Here is a 20,883-nt window from a genome sequence, read left to right as displayed (position 1 = left end):
TTATAAGGGCTAAATCAGGCGAACCAAAATAATCCCCTTTTTCTTTCCTTTTTCAAATCCTAAATCCTCCTTCCTAATGGTCGATTCATCTCCACCAGATGGTGTTCTTCAAGCCTGGAGGAATTTCAGCCTCGAGATATCCTCTTGGCTTCGATTTCAACAAAGCAAAAGGAAGTCTACGACGTATTTGCAAGGTAAGACCCTCTTTTCTTTTTTTCCTTTTTTATTAGTATAATCAATCAAAAAAGAAAGTAAGTAAGAAATAAAAGAGAAAAATAATGAATAAACCACCTTGCCCTATTTTCTTTCTATTTGATTGCTTTCTATTGTGTAAAAAAAACACATTCCTTCTGTCTTGGGCTTTATAGCCGATGAAAGAAAATAAAAAAATAAAAAAATACCAGTTTTTCTATTTTCTATTTCTATTTGCTGTTGTTCCCTTGTCTGTTTGCAAGTACACGGTGTGCGTGGCGCTCGTACAGATGCTGTGCGCTGGCGTACAGAGACGCAGTGGAGGCCGTACGTGAGGGAGCAGCGCGAGAGAAACCCAAGCTTCTGTTTGGCCGAACCTAGGTCTAGGTTTTGGGCCATTGGGCCATGTATTTTTAGGTCTTGGGCTGATGTAATTGGATTTGGGCTGTCTAATTTGAACTTCGGGCTTTGGGTTTTGGGTCTAGGTAATTGGGACAAGGTCTGTAAATAGACTGTTTAAAAGATTTGGACTTTATAATTTGGTTTTATTTATTATTTTTAATCTGGGCCAAAATTGGCCTATTACAGTGATTGTAAAGTGAAATAAGTAAATTGATATTTGATAATGATACATGATAAGTGTTTTATGTCAAGTATTGGATTGTTTTAGTATTGTTATTTTGTATTGGTTGTGGTTTGAAATTTGTAAGGTTGGCTAGTAAACTGTGAAAGGTTCATTATTGAGTCCACATGGCCTGACACACGGGCGTGTGACCAGACCATGTGAGACACACGGCTTGCATACGGGCATGTTGTTAGGCCATGTGTCCCCTGCATCTAAAATGCTACAAAACAGATTACCACACGGGCCGAGCACAAGAGCTTGTGTCTTGGCCGTGTGAAATTAATTTGTTCATAGGCAAAAGTCAGAAAGCTCCACAGGTAGAAGACACGGACGTGTCACATAAGCCACATGGGCGTATGGTACTATTCATAAAAGGGAAAATTTAATAACTTTATGAAAACTTTTATAAGCTTCCGATTGAGTCCCAGTTTAGTTTTAACATACATTTTAAGTCTCGAGGGCCCATTAAAAGAACATTAAGATATATTTTATGAACTGAATTGTATTTTCTTTATTTATTAATCGTAATCGAACTGTAGTGACTAGTAATACTCCGTAATCCTATTCCGACTATGGGATAGGGTTAAGGGGTGTTACAACTAGAAACTGGGTTGATACTATTATGAAATGCTTAAATTCTGTATCCTATTCGATTGTGGTTAATGGATATACAGGAGACAGTTTCCAACCAGAATGGGGACTTCGCCAAGGAGACCCATTGAGTCTGTTTCTCTTCCTCATATGTGGAGAAGGTTTGTCTAGTTTAATGCATCTTGCAGCTAAAGAATAATTATTGAAAGGTGTTAAAGCTAGCAGAAGCGGACCACAGATTTCGCACTTTCTTTTTGCAGACGATTGTATTTTGTTTAGCGAGGTGACTTGTAGAGGGGCCAGTATATTAAAGGGAATCCTAAAGGAATATAGAAGCTACTCAGGTCAATGTGTCAATTTTGACAAGTCTACAGTGTTCTTTAGTAAAAATACGACAGCGGAGGCTAAAGGAGAGGTTGTAAGAATATTAGGGGTTTGGAGTTCAAACAATCCAGATCGTTATCTCGGCTTGCCTAACATGGTAGGAAGAAAGAAGGAGTCGTTCCAGAATCTAAAGGATCGGATAAAGAAGAGAATTGACAATTGGAGTACTATGCACCTATCTCAAGGGGGAATGAAGTATTTACTAAGGCCATTCTCCAAGCCATCTCCACTTATTCAATGGCTTGTTTTTATTACCGAAATTGTTATGCTTGGAATTAGAAAGCATCATAGCTACTTTTTGGTCGCAAAAAAGTTTGAGCAAAAGAGGAATTCATTGAAGTGTGTGGAGAAATCTTTGTATGTTAAAAGAGAGAGGGGGTCTTGGATTTCGTAATCTGTGCCAGTTTAATATCGTGCTATTAGCTAAACAAGGTTTGTGACTTCTTTTTTACCCATATTCATTATTAGCAAGGGTTCTCAAAGCTAAATATTTCCCTCATTCAGACTTTCTTAATGCTCGATTAGATAACCTACATTCACTTACCTGGAAGAGTGTCTTGGCTGCTAAGCGATTGTTACAGGATGGGCTATGTTGGACAGTTGGACGAGGAACCAGAATATCTGCATAGGATGATTGTTGGATTCCGGGATTTGATCTAGGAGGATGGGATACCAGAAATGACAATGATGTCAAGTTAATTGCGGATTTAATTGAAGATACAAGCAAAACATGGAAGATTGACTTAATTAATAGTACTTTTCCAAAATATGTTGCTCAAAAAATTTTGCGGATCCCCCTGGCGGAAACACCTTATGAGGATTTTCAAGTGTGGAAAGGAGAGCAATCTGGTGAATTTTTAGTACGGAGCCCTTACAAACTATTACAAGATGCTCAATTGGATCTTAAATTTTATTTAATACAGACCGATCTAAAGGATTTCTACAATAAGCTATGGAATCTACAACTACCTGCCAAGATTGCAATAACAACATGGAGAATATCTTGGAACTATATTCCATCTCTAGTTAATTTAAAATATAAACGGATGACTAATAACGTGACATGTCCTTGCTGTGGAAAGGAGGAAGAAGATATCATCCACATCTTTCGGTATTGCCCTGTAACAGTTGAAACATGGCAATTGTTAGACCTATCGTGGATCTGTGAAATTTCGACTCAAGGATTTTAGGAGTGGATTACCTGGGTTTTCAGATTGAGTACATCTAAGTAGTGTAAAATATCCTATTGTGGCATGTGGTTTATTTGGCGCTCAAGGAATAAACTCATACATGAACAGAAAGTAGAAACAAGGAGGGAGTTATCGCTCAAAGTTTGAAAGTACATAGTTGAAACTAAAGGGCTGAGGATGAGAGAAAGTACCTTAAACTCGAGTAGCAGTCACAGGCGTCAAGAAGGCTATACTAGAGTGACAATTCAGTTTGATGCAGCCTTTGATAACAAGAACTTTAAGTCGACATTCGGCCTGATTGTTTGGGGCAGAGGAGGAAAACTCATGGTGACGAAGACTGTTCTGCATAGGAATGTTCTGTCTCCATTTGCTGCTGAAGCCCTTGCAGGCCTACAGGCGTTAAAACTAGGAAGTGAAATGGATCTTCCTTCAGGAACGGTTATGGGGGATTCTCGAACAATCATCAAGAAGTGTCAAGCCATGAAGAGAGATAAATCAGCCATAGGAGCGATTATTAACAACATCCATAATAAGATAACTCAATTTGGAGATCTTAGATTCCAGTTTATAAATAGAACATTGTTAAATATGACTCCTATTTCCAGTCAAATTTGAGAAATAATCTTTCAGTTAAACTCTGTTTACTTGTTTCAATCAAACACTGATTAGTTTAGATTATTTTATTATTATTTGACCTATGAATATAGCTTATAAATAGTCTCTTTTACAACCTTAGAAAAATACACCCATTAGAGATTAGAACTCATAACACATTTAGAGAATTTTGTGTTTACGTTTTGAGGGTTTTTTGTTTTCGGGTTTTCGGGGTTTAGTCTTAATCTCCATCTTTTGTACTTTTCATTATTTTTCCATTATAGTAAAATTATCTTTGCCCGTGGTTTTTTATCCTCTTTGGAGGGGTTTTTGCACCTTAAATTTGTGTGTTCAATTTCTTAATTTATTCCGCTATTTTCTTGTTTGTTGCTTAATCGGGTCCAAATCCTAACAAGTGGTATCAGAGCTAGTTCAATTTTCATAAATCAGCCCTTTTAGAGATATTAACAATAAGGTTTGAAATTGAGAAGTTCTATGGTGAGACAAATTTCAATCTGTAGCAAGTTCGGATGATGGTAATTCTAGTTCAATCAAGCTTGAAAAAGGTTGCTACCGGGAAAAAGCCTGAGAATCTAAATAAAACAAAATGGGAAGAACTTGATGAAAAGGCTTTATCTGCAATCCAGTTATGCCTCGCGAATATGGTATTGCAAGAGGTATAGATGGAGAAAACGTCATCCGCCTTGTGGAAAAGGTTAGAAACTCTTTATGCGACTAAGTCTCTGGCTAATCGTTTACTGTTGAAACAACATCTATTTACGTTTCGCATGAACGAATGTGAGCTTCTTAGAGATCACATCAGTTAATTTATTACTCTTTTAAATGATTTAAAGAATGTTGAGGTTCATATTGACGATGAAGATCAGGCTATGCTATTATTGTACTCTTTACCCCCTTCATATAAGTCTTTCAGGGAAACCCTGATTTATGGCAGAGACAAACTCTCATTCGAAGATGTGAAGGGTCATTTTTTGAGTAGAGAAAAACTCGAAAATGAGTTTGGTTTGGATAGTAAGGCAGATAGGCAACCTTCCGTTTTGGTAGCATCAAAGAAACGAGACAAAAGGTATCGCTATTGTAAAAAGTTAGGTCACGTCAAAGCAATTTGTTATAAACTGTGAAATAAAAGAGCTGCTGAGAGTAACGAGGAAGATGTAGCTGGTGCTAATTTGGCCGATGAAAGCGGTGATGATTTCTTGTTAGTGTCAACAAGCGATAACACCAAGCTCACGTCCGAGTGAATCCTAGATTCAGGATGTTCTTTCCACATGTGTCCCAATAGAGAATGGTTCTCCACGTACAATTTGATTGAAGGTGGAGTTGTGCGCATGGGAAACGATTCATCTAGTAAGGTAATTGGTATTGGTACTGTTAAAATTAAGATGCAGATGAGACGATTAGGACACTCTCAAATGTCAGGTATGTACCTGATTTACGAAAGAATCTCATCTCTTTAAGTATTTTAGACTTGAAAGGATGCAAAATCAACATTGAGTCGAGCGGCATTAAAGTATCTCGTGGAGCTCTCGTTTTGTTAAAAGGTAAAAGAACCGACAGCCTTTATATTCTGGAAGGTTATACAGTGACCGGTGAAATCGGACATCCCTCGTCCGTTACGGAGTTGAAGTCAACTTGTTTGGAGCGGAGGCAACTTGGTTATAGGAGGGAAAAAGATATGACTATTTCGTTGAAGAGAGGTTCTCTTTTGGATGCAGGTTTTGAAAAGTTAAGGCACTGTGTTCGTGAAAATCAAACTCGGGTTAGTTTTTATTTGGCAATGTACAAGTCGAAGGCTAGAAGTCTTCCAGTTTCTAAGCACAAATTCGACTCAGTTAATTCCCTGCATAGTTCAAGATAGGCTCGTGGCGAGCTTTGGTAAAGATGGCGTTGTGGAAATATGAGTCAAGGTGGAGATTTGTTAAATATGACTCCTATTTTCAGTCAAATTTGAGAAATAATCTTTTAGTTAAACTTTGTTTACTTATTTCAATCAAACACTGATTAGTTTAGATTATTTTATTATTATTTGACCTATAAATTTAGCCTATAAATATGCTCTTTTACAACCTTAGAAAAATACACCCATTAGAGATTAGAACTCATAACACATTTAGAGAATTTTGTGTTTACGTTTTGAGGGTTCTTTGTTTTCGGATTTTCGGGGTTTAGTCTTAATTTCCATCTTTTGTACTCTTCGTTCTTTTGTTATTATAGTAAAACTATCTTTACCCGTGGTTTTTTATCCTCTTTGGAGGGGTTTTTTCACGTTAAATTTGTGTATTTAATTTCTCAATTTATTCCGCTATTTTCTTGTTCGTTGCTTAATCGAGTTGATATCCTAACAAACATAAAATATTTTTGCTCATAAGATTACAAAAGAAGCACTAAAGAAAGAGGAAGAAACATACCTGGTGAGAGGGAGAGACGAATTCACGAAGGGGCGGTGGAGAAGGGATCCAGATTGAAGAGTCTAATGTGAAGAAGGAAATGATGTGGGTAGCAGATAATGCATATATGAAACGGCTAACATATGAACAGACGGGACAGACGATGGGACAAGACTATGGAAAGCGGAGTCCAGCTGTTATTGAGTCGACTAGCATTAATTATTTAGGTTTCCTTTTTGCAGTGCTTGTTTTGTTTTCTCAAAGCTGTTTTTTTTTAAATTTGTTTCGATTTTCGTAAGTATGCGGGCTGAAGACACACTTAAGCTCGGTAGGACTAAGCCCAGTTTGTGGCTCAATGTGTCTTTCTATTTCTTATTACTAATAAAAGCTAGTCGAATTTCTTCAAAAAAAAAACCGCTTTTGTAATTGGATTTTTTTGAATGAAAAAAATTAATAGAATTAAAAATATATTAATTAAAAGCAACTTTATAAGGTTAATGGACTACTCAAGTTCGCCTAAGCCTTGGCTAGAACTAATTTTCTAATTGAGTTAGGAATTAAGTTATGACTTGTAAAAGAATAGTTTGCGTCTTTGGTAGCACAAACATCTAATTTAGGAAACCTGCTTATAGCTGAATTTAGGTTAAAGTTCTCTCAATTGTTAAATAGATTAATTTAGTTTTTATACTTATTAAAAATAATTAAATAAGTCTAAATTGTAATATAATTAACATTAAAAAAATATTTTTTTCAATTACAGTTTAATTCCAAACAAAAAAAAATTCATTTACAAAACTGTAAATACTTAAAATATATTATCTCTGTTAAATAGTAAATGATATTTTTTATAAAATAAATATTAACTCTATTCTAATGTTACATTATTTGATTTTTTTAAATAATACAAGAATTAAATTTATCTATTCAATAATAAAAGGACTAATTCAATATAATCCTTGTAAAACAAAAGTTTATGCAAAATCTATAAGAAATCAAGCAAGAGAAGATCTTTTATATGCATATATAAGAAGGTTCTCGAATGAGAGGAAGGACTTATTCAACCCTAAAATAAATTATAATAATTTGTATGATTTTAAATCTCAGTATTTATGTACGATTTTTTTATTTTATAATAGTTTGCAAGCACTTGGGTACGTGCAAATTGGCCTATTAAAGCTACAATTCCTTTTATAAGATCACAAATATTATCATTAATTTGTGATATGAGATTAATTTGGTTCAAACTAAAAATATATTTAAATAAAATTTTTTAACAATAATAATTCTAAAATTCCGACTTAATCCGAAAAAATGCACTCGCAACTCTTACTACCACTTATTAGTTGCATTATTAAAGAAATAAAAAGTAAAATTACGTGCCCATGCTTGATAGCTAGCTAGAAAGAAAGAAAGAAAGCAGATTCTCAAAATTCAATGAAAGCCGATTGGTGAAGAAATATTCTTGAAAGCAGCCTGTGTTTGCTAGCTTCTAATTCTATATTTACAGTGCATGGCTTATGCTTAACCTAGTAGTATATCTTTGAAATATGACCTAAGTTCTGGCAAAAAAAATTAAATACGTGCGAAGATTCACTTTTAATGAATTCCGTAAATAAACAACTCTAATTAATTGCATATTATTAGACCAAGTTCTGAGATGGAAAATAGAAATCGGACCTTCGGCTAACTAAGTTAAACTATTATCTGGCCTTCAATTAATATATTTTATATTAATTAAATATAGGACCTCATATTTATCTGGATACATCTTTTTGATATGGGTTTAGGGTGTGGGTTTTTATGATTGTAATTTGGTATAAGAGGTTGTAAGATTGTACAAGAATTGTTTTTATCACTGACCAGCTTATTTACTATTTTTGGGTTTAATCCTGAGCAAAAGATATAGAGAGAGAGGGGAGGGGGGACCATACTGTAAAACTACTAAGGGAAGGGAATAGAAATAAAACTAAAACTAAAGTGATAATTTTTTATTAATATTTTTTATTGTTATATTTTTATTTTATTTATATAGAATATTCTTATTAAATTTTGCCTAATTTAAATAATTTAAATTATTTATTTTATGCTGAAAAACTTTTAATCGTTTAATATTTTAATATATATATAATATTTTAAATTAATATGATATAGATATTGAATCAATTTGAAAATTTATAAGCAATTTATAAGCATAATGGTTGTAATTATATTGATAATTTCAAAATTATTGTAACGCCCCAAAATTTTTAACTTTTTGAATTGTTAAAAATTGCCAAGTAAATTGACTTGGTTTAGTGGTTGTGTATGTGAGTTTTAGTGGTCAATTAAATTTTAACTTTTTGAATTATTAAAAATTTTCAAGTAAATTTATTTTATGCTTGTGTATGTGAGGTTTTAGGTTCGAGTATTTCCTCTTAAATTTGTTATTTTTTTTTACTAAATCTATATTGTCGAAACGTCTTTTTAAAAGGCGAGGAGTATTTTGAAAACGAGAGTCGCCACCAACCTTTTAAAGTGTGATTGAATCACCTTATAAAAAATTTTGGTCTACGAAATTATGAGAAAACAGGCTCGGGAGTCGGTTACGTACGAGGAAGGGCTAGCACCCTCGCAACGCCCAAAATTGGTACCAAATTGAATAGTTTTGTCTTAATGTCAAAAGTTTGAAAGAATTTAGAAATATGATCTCTTTTAAAATCGTAATAATTTGAGTTTAAAAATCAAGATCCTTTCACTTCAAGGAATATAAACATCACATCCAACATGTTTGGACACGATACTCTTAAACTTTAGTAACTGAAATCATCTTGAGATTTTTAAAACTTATTTAGAAGGATATTTTAGGCATTTAGACAAACGGGAAATCGCAACCCAACATGTTAGGCACTACTTCCCGAATTCCCTAGTACCAAAAACATTGCCTTATTTTTTAATTCCTTTGGATCGAATAAAATAATTTTTAAAGCAATGATATATTTAACATATTAAAAAAAATTAATATTAAATAAACTAAGCTATATGATATACGCTTCAACATTTCACGCAAATGTAGTATAGAGAAAAAATAAATAATGATGTAAATCACACAATATACATTATCATTTTACACATATGTAATTGTAAATAACATACACATTCATGCATTATCATTCCATGCAAAATACAACATAGCGAATAATGAATAGAACAATACCAGTTATACAATATATGTGCAATAACATTTCATGCAAACACAACTTGGAATAATGCCATAAATAATCAATTTTCATGCAAATGTGTAAAAACAATAAATAATAACAAATAATTTATGAGATAAGATTATTATATTAAAATGATAAATACATAAAGGATACTAAAATAAACAAATAAATTATATATTGAAGGATAAAATCTAAATTCAATTCCAAAAAGAATAAACGAAGTAAAAAAAATATTTAACGATATGTAAATAATAAAAAAAATAATTTAAGAAAAAATGGTCAATATATAAATTTAATAACTTAAATACTTAATATATATTTATAAAATATTAATATGTTAAATAGGAACAAAATTTCATGTTAAAATTTTAGAATATTACATACTAAACTTTAGATAATGATATATAAAAATGTAATTTTCAATAATAATTTAAAAAATGTTAATTATACATAATAAATAGTTAATAATAAAAATAATATAATAATATATAATAATTTACATATATAAATATAGTAAAATAAATAATATATAAAGTAAAATGTATATATAATAAAAAATTATAAGAAACATATATAATAATATAATATATAAATAAAACTAATATACATTATTTTTATATATAACTAATGTTTATAAAAATAAATAATACATATAATATTTTAAAATAAATTAAATACATATAAAAAAGACTAAAATCGAATTTTATTAAAAATTAGGGCTAATTACAAAAAAATAAAAAAAATTGGGCCTAATTGAAATACACATTAAAATTTAAGGGACTCATTGGGCAATTAGCCCTAATCCCTAAAAACGACGTCGTTCTCCAGAATAGATTTTAATGGCCATCGGGACTAAATTGAATCAAAAATAAAAGGTTAGGGCCAATTTAAAATAAAAATAAAATGAAATCATAAATTTAAAAAAACGGAAGGATCGATTGGGCAATTTGCCCATTTATCAAAAACACGCGGATCCTCCCCGGGTCATCGGGTCAACGCGCGGATCATCTATTGAAACGGTGCCGTTTTAGTGCTTATTGAACTAAGCCAAAACGACACCGTTTTTGTAATGCTATATATGTCAAAACTTAACCCAAAATTTATTTTGTAATCAGTTTTTTAAAAAAAAAAACTTTGAAATCCTCTGAAAGAGGAGAAAAGGGAAGCCCTCCGGCCCCGACCTCCGACCTCCGGCCTCCGGCCCAGACCTCCGGCCTCCAGCCACTGCACTGCAAGCGCCCACGCGCTGTACGCGCCGCCGTACACGGCGGTTGGAAGGCTAAAAGCCTTCGTTCCTCTCGGCGAATCGCAGGTAATCCCTTCTCTCTTTTAAACTTAATCGTTTTTTTTTTAAAATTATTTATATGCGTTGAACAAAGAAGAAAAAAATATAACAAAATCACCTTTTTTTAAGTAAACAACTGATTCTTATTTATTTCTTCTGTGTATATATGTGTGTATATTTTTTTGTATCTGTAAAAATCGGTCCCTGTTACAGTGAAATGATTCGGCTTTTATAGCCTCTATTTACAAGTTTGGTTTATTCCCTATTCGATTTCTTGCCTTGTTTGCTGTGTTCTTCTTTCTCTTTTTGCAGGTGACGATGAGGAGACTAACGATGATCGGGCACTGATAATGGCACACTGACATTGATTCGCGCGCCGATCACGGCGCGATACGGGGCCTGGAATCACGGCACTGATGGAGGCGTCGATTGGAGAGTGACGGTTGGAGTGCTTGCGGCGCCTAGGGTTTCTGAAACCCTAGGCCTTCTGTCTCCCGTTAACAGATTGGACCACTTGGGCCCTGTGTATTTTGGGCAGCATTTGGTCTATAATACAGGCTTGGGTGTAATTGGGCACTGGGTAGTTTTAGGTATCTGGGCTAAGGGTTTTAGGCCTTTGGGTGCAACCGGGTATAGGGCTAATCGGGTCTTGGGCTATAAATGTAACTGGGTTTTGTAAATAGACTGTAAATGGACTTTATTATTTAATAAGTTTTTTTTTGTTTTATTTTTTTTACTTATTTATTTATTTATTTATGGGCCGGAAAATTTGGGCTATTACAGCTGCCCCTCTTTGCTTATTACTGTGTAACAGGAATAGAGCAAAGATTGTAAAAGGACCAAATTTGCCTGGCCTGGCCAAGTCTCGAAATCTTGATCCTTATCTTCTCAAAGGTATTCTGATGACTTCCAACTGCTTCACTGTAACTCAGGAATGTTAAATCTGCTATCTTCAACTTGCTCCCTGCAAACTCAGGAACGGCATGCTGAAATCTTTGATCTACTCCTTGTTTAATACAGAGAGGCCAAATCTGTCATCTTCAATCTGCTTTGATGTAAACATACAAATGTCAAATCTGCTATCTTCGATCTGCTCCTCATCTAACACAGAGACGCAAAATCTGTTATTTTCAATCTGCTCTTTATCAATACTAAGACGCCAAATCTGCTATCTTCGATCTACTCTCTGTCAATACAGAGACGCCAAATCTACTATCTTCGATATGCTCCCCGTCAATATAGAGACGCCAAATCTGTTATCTTCGATATGCTCTCCGTCAATACAGAGACGCCAAATCTGCTATCTTTGATCTGCTCTCTGATAATACAGAGACGCCAAATCTGTTATCTTCGATCTGCTCTCCGTCAATACAGAGACGCCAAATCTGCTATCTTCAATCTGCTCTCCGTCAATACAGAGACGCCAAATCTGCTATCTTTGATCTGCTCTCTGTCAACACAGAGATGCCAAATTTGTTATCTTCGATTTGCTCTCTGACAATACAGAGATGCCAAATCTATCATCTTCGATCTGCTCTCTGTCAATACAGAGACGCCAAATCTGCTATCTTCGATTTGCTCTCTGACAATATAGAGATGCCAAATCAGCTATTGGTGATCTACATTGTTCCTTAAAGGACATAACCTGTAGAATGCATATGTACTCATGCCTGATGATTAAGATGCCATGCTCGAAATGAATCAAATGCTCCTAATTATGCAAAATGTTATGAAAATGATTCCTATTTCGGACGTCTTTACTCGTTCATCCATCAAAGTTTCACTTTTATTTTACTCCAAGTATCAATCATACTCCGCTCATGCGTTTTAAATCAAATTGGTCCTATTATACCATTCTTTTAACGTTACAACCTGCTGAAGGCGATCCTCTCCCATAATTGAATCGTTTGAATTGTCCAATCATCCTTTGGACTGAAAAAGAAATCTCCTCGAGTACCTCCGACATTTACTCATTGGAATTCTTTAAACAATTGTTCTGTTTTAGTTTCTTGTATTCTCTAGAGATTTCTAGAGTAATATGCAGAACTTCATTTGTAAAAATATTTAGTTCGTCAATTATTATTTCAATACAACACTCTTTATGAGTAATGAAAGACAAATGATTTAATCTTGAGAATAGTTAGATAAATCATCAGAGTACAACAAGAAATTAATCTGAAAACATATCTTTCAGAAGAAAAAGAATCTAAAGATAGTAATCAGAACAAAAATTCGATGTCCAACATATCACAGCTTGAGCTTCTGTACCCAAATACCATAAAGACTATTTTGATTTTAACATGTGTTTAGAAGATCCAAAGTACTTTTTTGATGCCCCGGTACGTAACACACTCCATTTCTTATCAAATCCGGTATAGTAAAGTCACCGCACGTTTCTCAAATATTTGAGCAGCCCTTTCGGGTTTTCAACTCAAAACCCTTTTGGTCTCAAGGTGCTCTTTGCGGGTTTTCACCCTGGCCTTTCCATTTTTTTTAGAAATCTCAAAGCGCCCTTTATGGGTTTTCGCTTTGTTTTCCCTTCTCTTTAGACAAAGTACTTCTTGACTGAGTCTGAATTCACTAGATTGGGTAAACTTTTCCCATCTATTTCTGTTAAAATCAGAGCACCTCCAGAGAAAGCCTTCTTTACAGCATACGACCCTTCCCAATTCGGCATCCATTTTTCTCTAAAGTCTTTCTGTATGGGAAGGATCTTTTTCAGCACTAGGTCCCCTTCGTGAAATTCTCTTGGACGAACTTTCTTGTCATAGGCTTGCATCATCCGCTTCTGATACATCTGACCATAACGAATAGCTTTTAGCCTCTTTTCTTCGATCAAGTTCAATTGGTCATACCGCGATTGAATCCATTCTGCTTCATCTAGCTTTATCTTCGACAAAATTCGAAGAGAAGGTATTTCAACTTCAATAAGTAACACTACCTCCATCCCATAAACCAACGAGAAAGGAGTTGCCCCAGTAGAGGTTCTGATGGACGTTCGGTAGGCTAAGAGTGCAAATGGTAATTTCTCATGCCAATCTTTGTAGGTCTCAGTCATTTTTCCCACTATCTTCTTAATGTTTTTATTAGCAGCTTCCACTGCCCCATTCATCTTTGGGCGATATGGGGATGAATTATGATGTTTAATCTTGAATTGGCTACAAACTTCCGCAATCGTGCTGTTGTTTAAGTTCAATGCATTGTCTGATATGATCCTCTCAGGCATTCCATACCGAAAAATGATCTCCTTTTTCAAGAATCGCCCTACTGCTGACTTGGTGACACTAGCATAAGAAGCTTACTCTACCCATTTCGTGAAGTAGTCGATGACCACAAAAATGAAACGATGCCCATTCGAAGCTTTTGGCGATATTGGCCCAATGACATCCATGCCCCACATGGAAAAGGGCCATGGAGAAGTCATAACATGTAAGGGTGAAGGTGGTACATAGATCTTGTCTCCATATATCTGGCATTTATGATATTTCTTAGCATAACTGATACAATCTCCTTCCATAGTAGACCAATAGTATCCAAACCTCATGATTTGTCTTGCCATCGTAAAGCCATTAGCATGTGTACCACAAACTCCTTTATGTACTTCTTCCAGGATTTGTTTAGCTTCTACAACATCAGCGCATCTCAAAAGTACCTGATCTTTCCTTCTTTTATAAAGGAAATCCCCATCGAGCACATATTCGCAGGCTAACCTCCTTAAAGTTCTTTTATCACTTTCGGTTGCCCTCTCAGGATATTCACGATTTCTCACATACCGTAATATATCTTGATACCAAGGATGGTCATCCTTTTCCTCTTCTTCGATGCTACAGCAATGAGCTGGAACCTCAGAAATGCTCATCTGAATTGGTTTCATATCCTCTTATTTATTTGCTTTAATCATGGAAGCCAATATCGCCAAAGTGTCCGCCATTTGATTTTCGTCCTGTGGGAGATAACTGAAAGTGATGTTATCAAACTCTTCAAGTAACTCCAAAACTACCTTTCGATAATTAATCAATTTGGGGTCCTTTGTCTCCCATTCACCCCTAAGCTGGTATATTACCAACGTAGAATCTCCATATACTTCCAGAGTTCTAATTTTTCGCTCTCTGGCCGCTTGAATCCCCATGATGCATGCTTCATACTCAGCCATATTGTTCGTACAGTCAAAATCCAACATGTGAATAGATAATGATCACCATTTGGGGATACCAAGACTGCCCCAATTCCATTTCCTACCGCATTGGATGCGCCGTCAAAGTTCATCTTCCATGGACGTTCTTTAATAGTTGCCACATACATCAACTCTTCATTAGGTAAATCAAAGCTTAATGGCTCATAATCTTCTAGAGCTCTGCGCGCCAGAAATTCTGCTATCACGCTTCCTTTTATAGCCTTTTGACTCACATAGACTATGTCAAATTCTGAAAGCAATATTTGCCACCTTGCCATTCTTCCATTTAGTGCTGTTGACTCCATCATGTACTTTAATGGATCAAGTTTTGAAATTAGCCATGTCGTATGATATAACATATATTGCCTCAACCTTCGAGTCGTCCAGATTAAAGCACAACATAATTTTTCAATTGGTGAATATTTCATCTCACACTTTGTGAATTTCTTGCTGAGGTAGTATATCGCCTTCTCTTTTCTTCCCGACTCATCATGTTGGCCAAGCACACATCCCATAGAATTACTAAACACTGATAAGTACAGAATTAATGGTCTATCTGGACTAGGCAGAGATAACATTGGAGCATTTAACAAGTATTGCTTAACCTTATCAAAAGCATTCTAGCATTCCTCATCCCAAGTACCTTGGTTGTGTTTTCTAAGGAGGCGAAATATAGGATCACATTTCTCAGTTAATTGCAAAATAAACAAGCAATATAATTCAATCTTCTAAGAAAACCCCGAACTTCCTTCTGAGTACGTGGTGGAGGCAATTCTCGTATGGCTCTAACTTTGTCTGAGTCAACTTCTATTCCTTTTTCGCTGACCACAAAGCCCAATAACTTCCCCGACCTAGCTCCGAGGGTGCACTTTGCCGGATTAAGCTTCAATTGAAATTTCCTTAATCTCAGGAATAACTTCCTCAAAACTTCAATATTCTCCCTTTCTGTTCGAGATTTAGCAATCATGTCATCAACATACACTTCAATCTCCTTATGCATCATATCGTGAAATAAGGTTACCATAACCCTTTGATATGTTGTCCCTGCATTCTTTAATCCGAAGGGCATTACCTTGTAACAAAAGGTGCCCCATAATGTTATAAAGGTGGTTTTATCCATGTCCTCAGGATGCATTCTTATCTGATTGTACCCTGAGAAACCATCCATAAAGGAGAACAATGAATATCCTGCTGTATTGTCCACCAAAGTGTCGATGTGCGGTAAGGGAAAGTTGTCCTTTGGGCTAGCTTTATTCAGATTTCTGTAGTCAACACACATTCGTACCTTCCCATCCTTCTTAAGGACAGGCACAATGTTGGCCACCCATTCTGAATACTTAACCTCTTGTAGGAATCTAGCATCAAACTACTTTTTGACTTCATCTTTTATTTTCAGCACAATATCAGGCCTCATCCTTCGCAATTTTTGTTGGACTGGCTTGCAATCTTGTCTAATGGGGAGGCGATGTACTACGATATCAGTATTCAAACCCGGCATATCCTCATATGACCATGCAAAGATATTTTTGAATTCTCGTAGTAGCTCAACAAGGCCTTGTCTCGTTTCCTTAGAATATGTGTGCCAATTTTCACCTCTTTCCCTTCCCCCAAGGCTACATTCTCTATTGCATCTTTCTCATGGGGTAGGATTTGTTTCTCCTTTTGTTTCACCATTCTCAATAGATTTGGAGGCATATCATAATCCTTGTCATCTTCAAAATCCTGAAATTCTTCTAAACACATGTCTTGCTCAAAAGAGACTCTAGGATTTGTAATATCAATGCTCATGTCATTGATATCTAGAGACCTGCGGGGTACGAAAGAATGTACAAAGAATGAATTTTCGGAATATTTTTTTTTATGTTATGAATAAAATGAAAGAATGTAAAGGTTAAAAGAATATTGAATGGTATAGAATATTTACTTGAATTGATAGCAAAAGTTACGTTTTATTGAAATGTAAATATCTGAACATGAGCCTATTTTACAAATGAAATCTTACTACTCCTAGGCTTTAGAGCAATAAGAGCGTTCTAGAAATTACTCTGAAGAATCTTTAAAAACTACAGGAAGTTCCTCTGCAACCCAATTATCAAAGAGCTTCCCGGTTCGTAAGGGCGAATGCCCTCAAGGTTTCCTCTTTCAGACTCTTCATTATACACAGCATTGATGTAACAACCTCCTTTTTTAAGCAACCCTCCTTTAGGGTGAATTATCCCTCATGATACAAAGGTTTAGGATATATGAAGGAATGTTATCGATTCCCACTCTACTTGTTTTCCGCTTAAACGTGCCCTTCTCCTTTCTTGACGCTTCTCCAATTCCATCCTCCTTTGCTTTTGATCTGGCCTGAAACCCAAACCAAAATGGTCTCTCTTCTCCTTTAACTCTGGAATTTGAATCCCTCCTTGAAGATATCTTCCCAATCCTTTTCCTAGCAAGGCTCCTCTTCCCATTGTCATTTGCAAACCCATCCTTGTAGTTCTGGATATCTTGGGTATCGGCACCTCATTCCCCTCTAAAATGAATATTGCATTGACGAATTCTAATGAACGGAAAGAGCATTCAATTGCCTCCTCGTTTGCTTTTATATAGGGTGCACTATTGGTAACTGTCGCTATAATGTCCTCCTCCGCATTTATAGTGTGACCAACTGTCCATCAGCTACTAACTTTAATTTTTGGAGCAGAGATGAGGGCACCACTCCTGCCGAATGTATCCAAGGCCTCCCCAACAGGAAATTGTAAAAGGGCTTGATGTCCATCACTAAAAAGTCCACCTCATACGTGTTTGGCCCAATCATTAAAGGAATATCAATTCTTCCCATGACCTTTCTCTCCGTGCCATCAAATGCTCGCACTATATTATGGCATGCTTTCATGTGAGAACTGACAATGGGTAATCTGTTTAGTGTGGACAACGGCATGACATTTAAGGCTGACCCATTATCAATAAGCACACTCGGCAATGTATATCTTTTGCAGCGAGTGGTAATATGCAAAGCCTTAGCTGATCCCATGCATACCGGTGGGATTTTATCATCGTTGAAATAAATGAAATTGTCAATACTTATGTTACTAACCAATCGATCCAACTTGTGGACGGATATATCATTAGTAACATAAGTCTCATTGAGCACCTTCATTAATGCTTCCCAATGTGCCTCTAAACTTAGAAGCAAAGCCAACACTGATATACGAGCTGGTTGTTTGTGCAATTGTTCAACCACGCTGTACTTACTGTGTTTTAAGAATTTTAAAAATTCTCTAGCTTCTTCTTCCTTCACTGGCTCATCAACCAGTGTCTCGGTCCCTTTTCCTTTGTCTAAAGCTTTTGCTTTTGTAGGCTCAACTTTGACGCCTTCTGCATCATAGCGTTTCCCACTACGTGTGTAAGAACCCTCACCTTGAGCTTCCTTAGAAGCACTAGCTATATCCTCCTTCTCCGGCATTGACACATGACAGTTATAATTCCAGGGTACCCTTTTGTTATCCTTATAAGGAAAGGAAATAGGTTTATGAATGATGACTTTCGGTACCGTTGGTGTTTCAACTTCATTACTTCCTGGTAAGGAAATAATAATCCTCGGCCGATTTTGATTCTTCAGTGCACCTTCTAATGTGCATATATGTCCCTCATTTGAGCCAACTTCATAAAATTTTAGCTCTTTGTTGTCTATAAGGCTTTGTACCAAGGCCTTAAACTCATCGTATTTTTGGATCTCGTGCCCCTCTTCAGCATAGAACTCACAGTAGTCCCTTCCTCCTTTATTCCTCTCTTTAGAGATTATCATCTCTCTTTTCACCATTTCTTCCCAAATCATTTTCATCGATGTTCTCACCTCGGATACGCCCTCTTTAATCCTTCTCATACCCGTATCCCTAACTGCATTTACTCCTTGATCACCATGATTTGGCAACGGGTTCTCTATGCTAGGGGTGTCGTCAAATTTTACGACCCTCATCTTGATTAGTCTTTCAACTGCCTTCTTAAAACCAGTGCAATTTTCAATTGAATGCCCAGATATCCCCGCATGGTACTCACATTTGGCGTTTGCATCATATCATTTGGGATATGGGGGGTTGTAACAGTTTCAAATGAAAAGGGGCTATTGCATGCGATTGAATAAACTTTGATAAAGCTCCCAATATGATACTGGGATAGGCATAAATGAGACCTTTATAGAATTCTGTCTCGAACCAGATCCCTGCTTTTGAGAATCTTGTTGTTCTACCATAGTTACTCTGGGCTGACTAACCGTAATCGCTTTTGAATTATAGCTACTCGTATTATTCACCTTATTATCCTTCCTTCTTGAGGCCAATCTTTTAGTAGCTTCCCCCTCTATCTTGCCACCTCTTATGGCGTTCTCAATCATTTCTCCCGCCATAACTATATCGGCAAAACTCTTGGTGGTACTTCCAATCATGTGGGTAATGAATGGGGCCTTTAAAGTGTTGATGAACAGCATAGTAGTCTCTTTCTCCAAGAGCGGTGGTTGAACCTGCATGGCAACCTCTCTCCACCTCTGGGCATATTGCCTAAAACTTTCATCAGACTTCTTTTCCATGTTTTACAAGGTAATTCTATCAGGAATCATGTCAGTCACATGATTATACTGCTACATAAAATCTTACGCTAAGTCTTTCCAAGAACCGATCCTTGCCCGAATTAGTTGATTATACCACCTAGTCGCTGCCTCAACCAAACTATCCTGAAAACAATGGATCAATAATTGATCTTTATTTACATAACCAGTCATCCGTCTGCAAAACATGGTAATATGGGCTTCCGGGCAAGTAGTCCCATTGTACTTCTCGAATTCTGGCATTTTGAACTTATGGGGAAGCACCAAATCTGGAACTAAACTCAAGTCCTTAGCATCCATTCCCTGACGATTATCAGTGTTTTCTAGTGCCCTAAATTTCTCCTCTAATCATCTGCAACGTTCCTCTAATTGCCTTGATGATTCGAGTCTCATTTCTTCCCTCTCAGCTACATCTAGATCAGGGATAACCGAATTGGCAGGATTGTCTCCAGGTTTGAATCCTAAACCAATTTGAAAGTTTATGGGTATTCCAGCATCGACTTGACCCTGTTGAGGCCTTATTGTGACATACGGCCCTCGGGGATATACCTCAGGTTGGGTTTGTACATGAGGTGGAGTGAAACCAAGAGGATGACCCTCGTTATCCTCTTCAATGGCAGTCATAGGGGCTTTTCCTTTATCTGTTCTTCCCCTTAGCAGCTGAGCCATCTCAGTCATCATATTCCTTTGAGCCTCCAACATTTGATCCTTCATCTCTTGTTGGATTTTTTCCAATTGCTTCTGTAACTGCTCTTGCATTTCTTTCTGAATCTGCTCAAGTCTTTGATCCATATTCTTTGACTTAGCGCGTGTACTGTAAGGATGTGTTGCTTCCAGATTTTCTTGCTCTTACTCTCTCTTTCTCCCTAATAATTTTAACTAATTAGGGTCTTTCTATAAACTTGAATGCATATGATGTGATGAGATGCAAATGCATGAATGCTAAAAGATATCGATTCTGATTCAGTTTCTTTTTAGAAAACGTTATTTAAGAAACAAAAATCTTTACACAAAATATATTAAAAATACGCCTTTGTCCTCAGGCCCAAGGTTTTAACCCCATCCAACAACAAAGCTAACTCTAGACCTCTATTTGATACTAACTCATATTTTGTACTCAATACATTAGCTTGTGCTGCTAGGTCTTGTAAATGATCAGCAACCTCTCGAATCTGGACTATAGCTTCTCCCATGAGATAATTCCTATCTCCAACTTGATCTTGAAGATGGTGAAGTTCTCCCTTCCACTGTTCTTCTCTTGCCTCGAGCTGCTCAATCCGTAGCTCACAGCCCTATAGTGCTGCTTCTAACCCTCCAATATTGTGCTTCATTTCCTCGATCTTATCCAAGCTTGCCTTTAACTCGACCGCAGAGTTACGACTTCGGTGATGATGAAGAGATCGTCCAAGCTCAGCCATATTAGTTTTTAATCCTTGATTTTCCTTCTCTAGGGCCTGATTACGCGACTGTATCTCTTGGAACTTTTTCTCCCAATACTCGGCTTTGGCTTTTTCTTCTTAAACCTCTTGTTGCCACTACTCTGAAGACTTCCCCAATCCAGCTCTCTTCAATGATAGTTGTGTCTTCTTATACTGCGTCTTCAAGTCATCTCGGTCTTCCTCAATCTTCCTCTTTTCTTTCCTTACTTTTTC

General features: G+C 36.1%; 1 protein-coding gene and 1 long non-coding RNA gene across 2 annotated transcripts; both read right to left on the bottom strand.

The window, feature by feature from the left end:
* Positions 1 to 2,510: 2,510 nt before the first annotated feature.
* Positions 2,511 to 3,713, bottom strand: LOC121229124 (uncharacterized). Its single transcript, XR_005926667.1, has 2 exons — positions 2,994 to 3,713; positions 2,511 to 2,911 (listed from the first exon to the last, which is right to left on the bottom strand). It is a non-coding gene; the product is annotated as an uncharacterized lncRNA (long non-coding RNA).
* A 13,568-nt stretch (positions 3,714 to 17,281) lies between these two features.
* LOC121228933 (uncharacterized) lies at positions 17,282 to 19,153 on the bottom strand. The gene is made up of 2 exons (XM_041111967.1): positions 18,821 to 19,153; positions 17,282 to 18,628 (listed from the first exon to the last, which is right to left on the bottom strand). The coding sequence occupies exons 1-2, from the start codon at positions 19,151 to 19,153 to the stop codon at positions 17,282 to 17,284; spliced, it is 1,680 nt and encodes a 559-aa protein (XP_040967901.1).
* Positions 19,154 to 20,883: the final 1,730 nt, after the last annotated feature.

The sequence above is a fragment of the Gossypium hirsutum genome, chromosome A05 (assembly GCF_007990345.1).
Source record: "Gossypium hirsutum isolate 1008001.06 chromosome A05, Gossypium_hirsutum_v2.1, whole genome shotgun sequence".
NCBI classification, from domain to species: Eukaryota; Viridiplantae; Streptophyta; class Magnoliopsida; order Malvales; family Malvaceae; genus Gossypium; species Gossypium hirsutum.
The sequence above is the reverse complement of the archived record's forward strand: the minus strand, read 5'-3'. Positions and strand labels throughout refer to the sequence as shown.

Excerpts from the sequence above, each read along its gene's own strand:
- LOC121228933 (XM_041111967.1), bottom strand. The coding sequence starts at position 19,153 with ATGCAGGTTCAACCACCGCTCTTGGAGAAAGAGACTACTATGCTGTTC. Across the intron at positions 18,629-18,820 it reads CGAGACAGAATTCTATAAAG|GCAGTTGAAAGACTAATCAA; the intron begins GTCTCATTTATG and ends GGTTTTAAGAAG.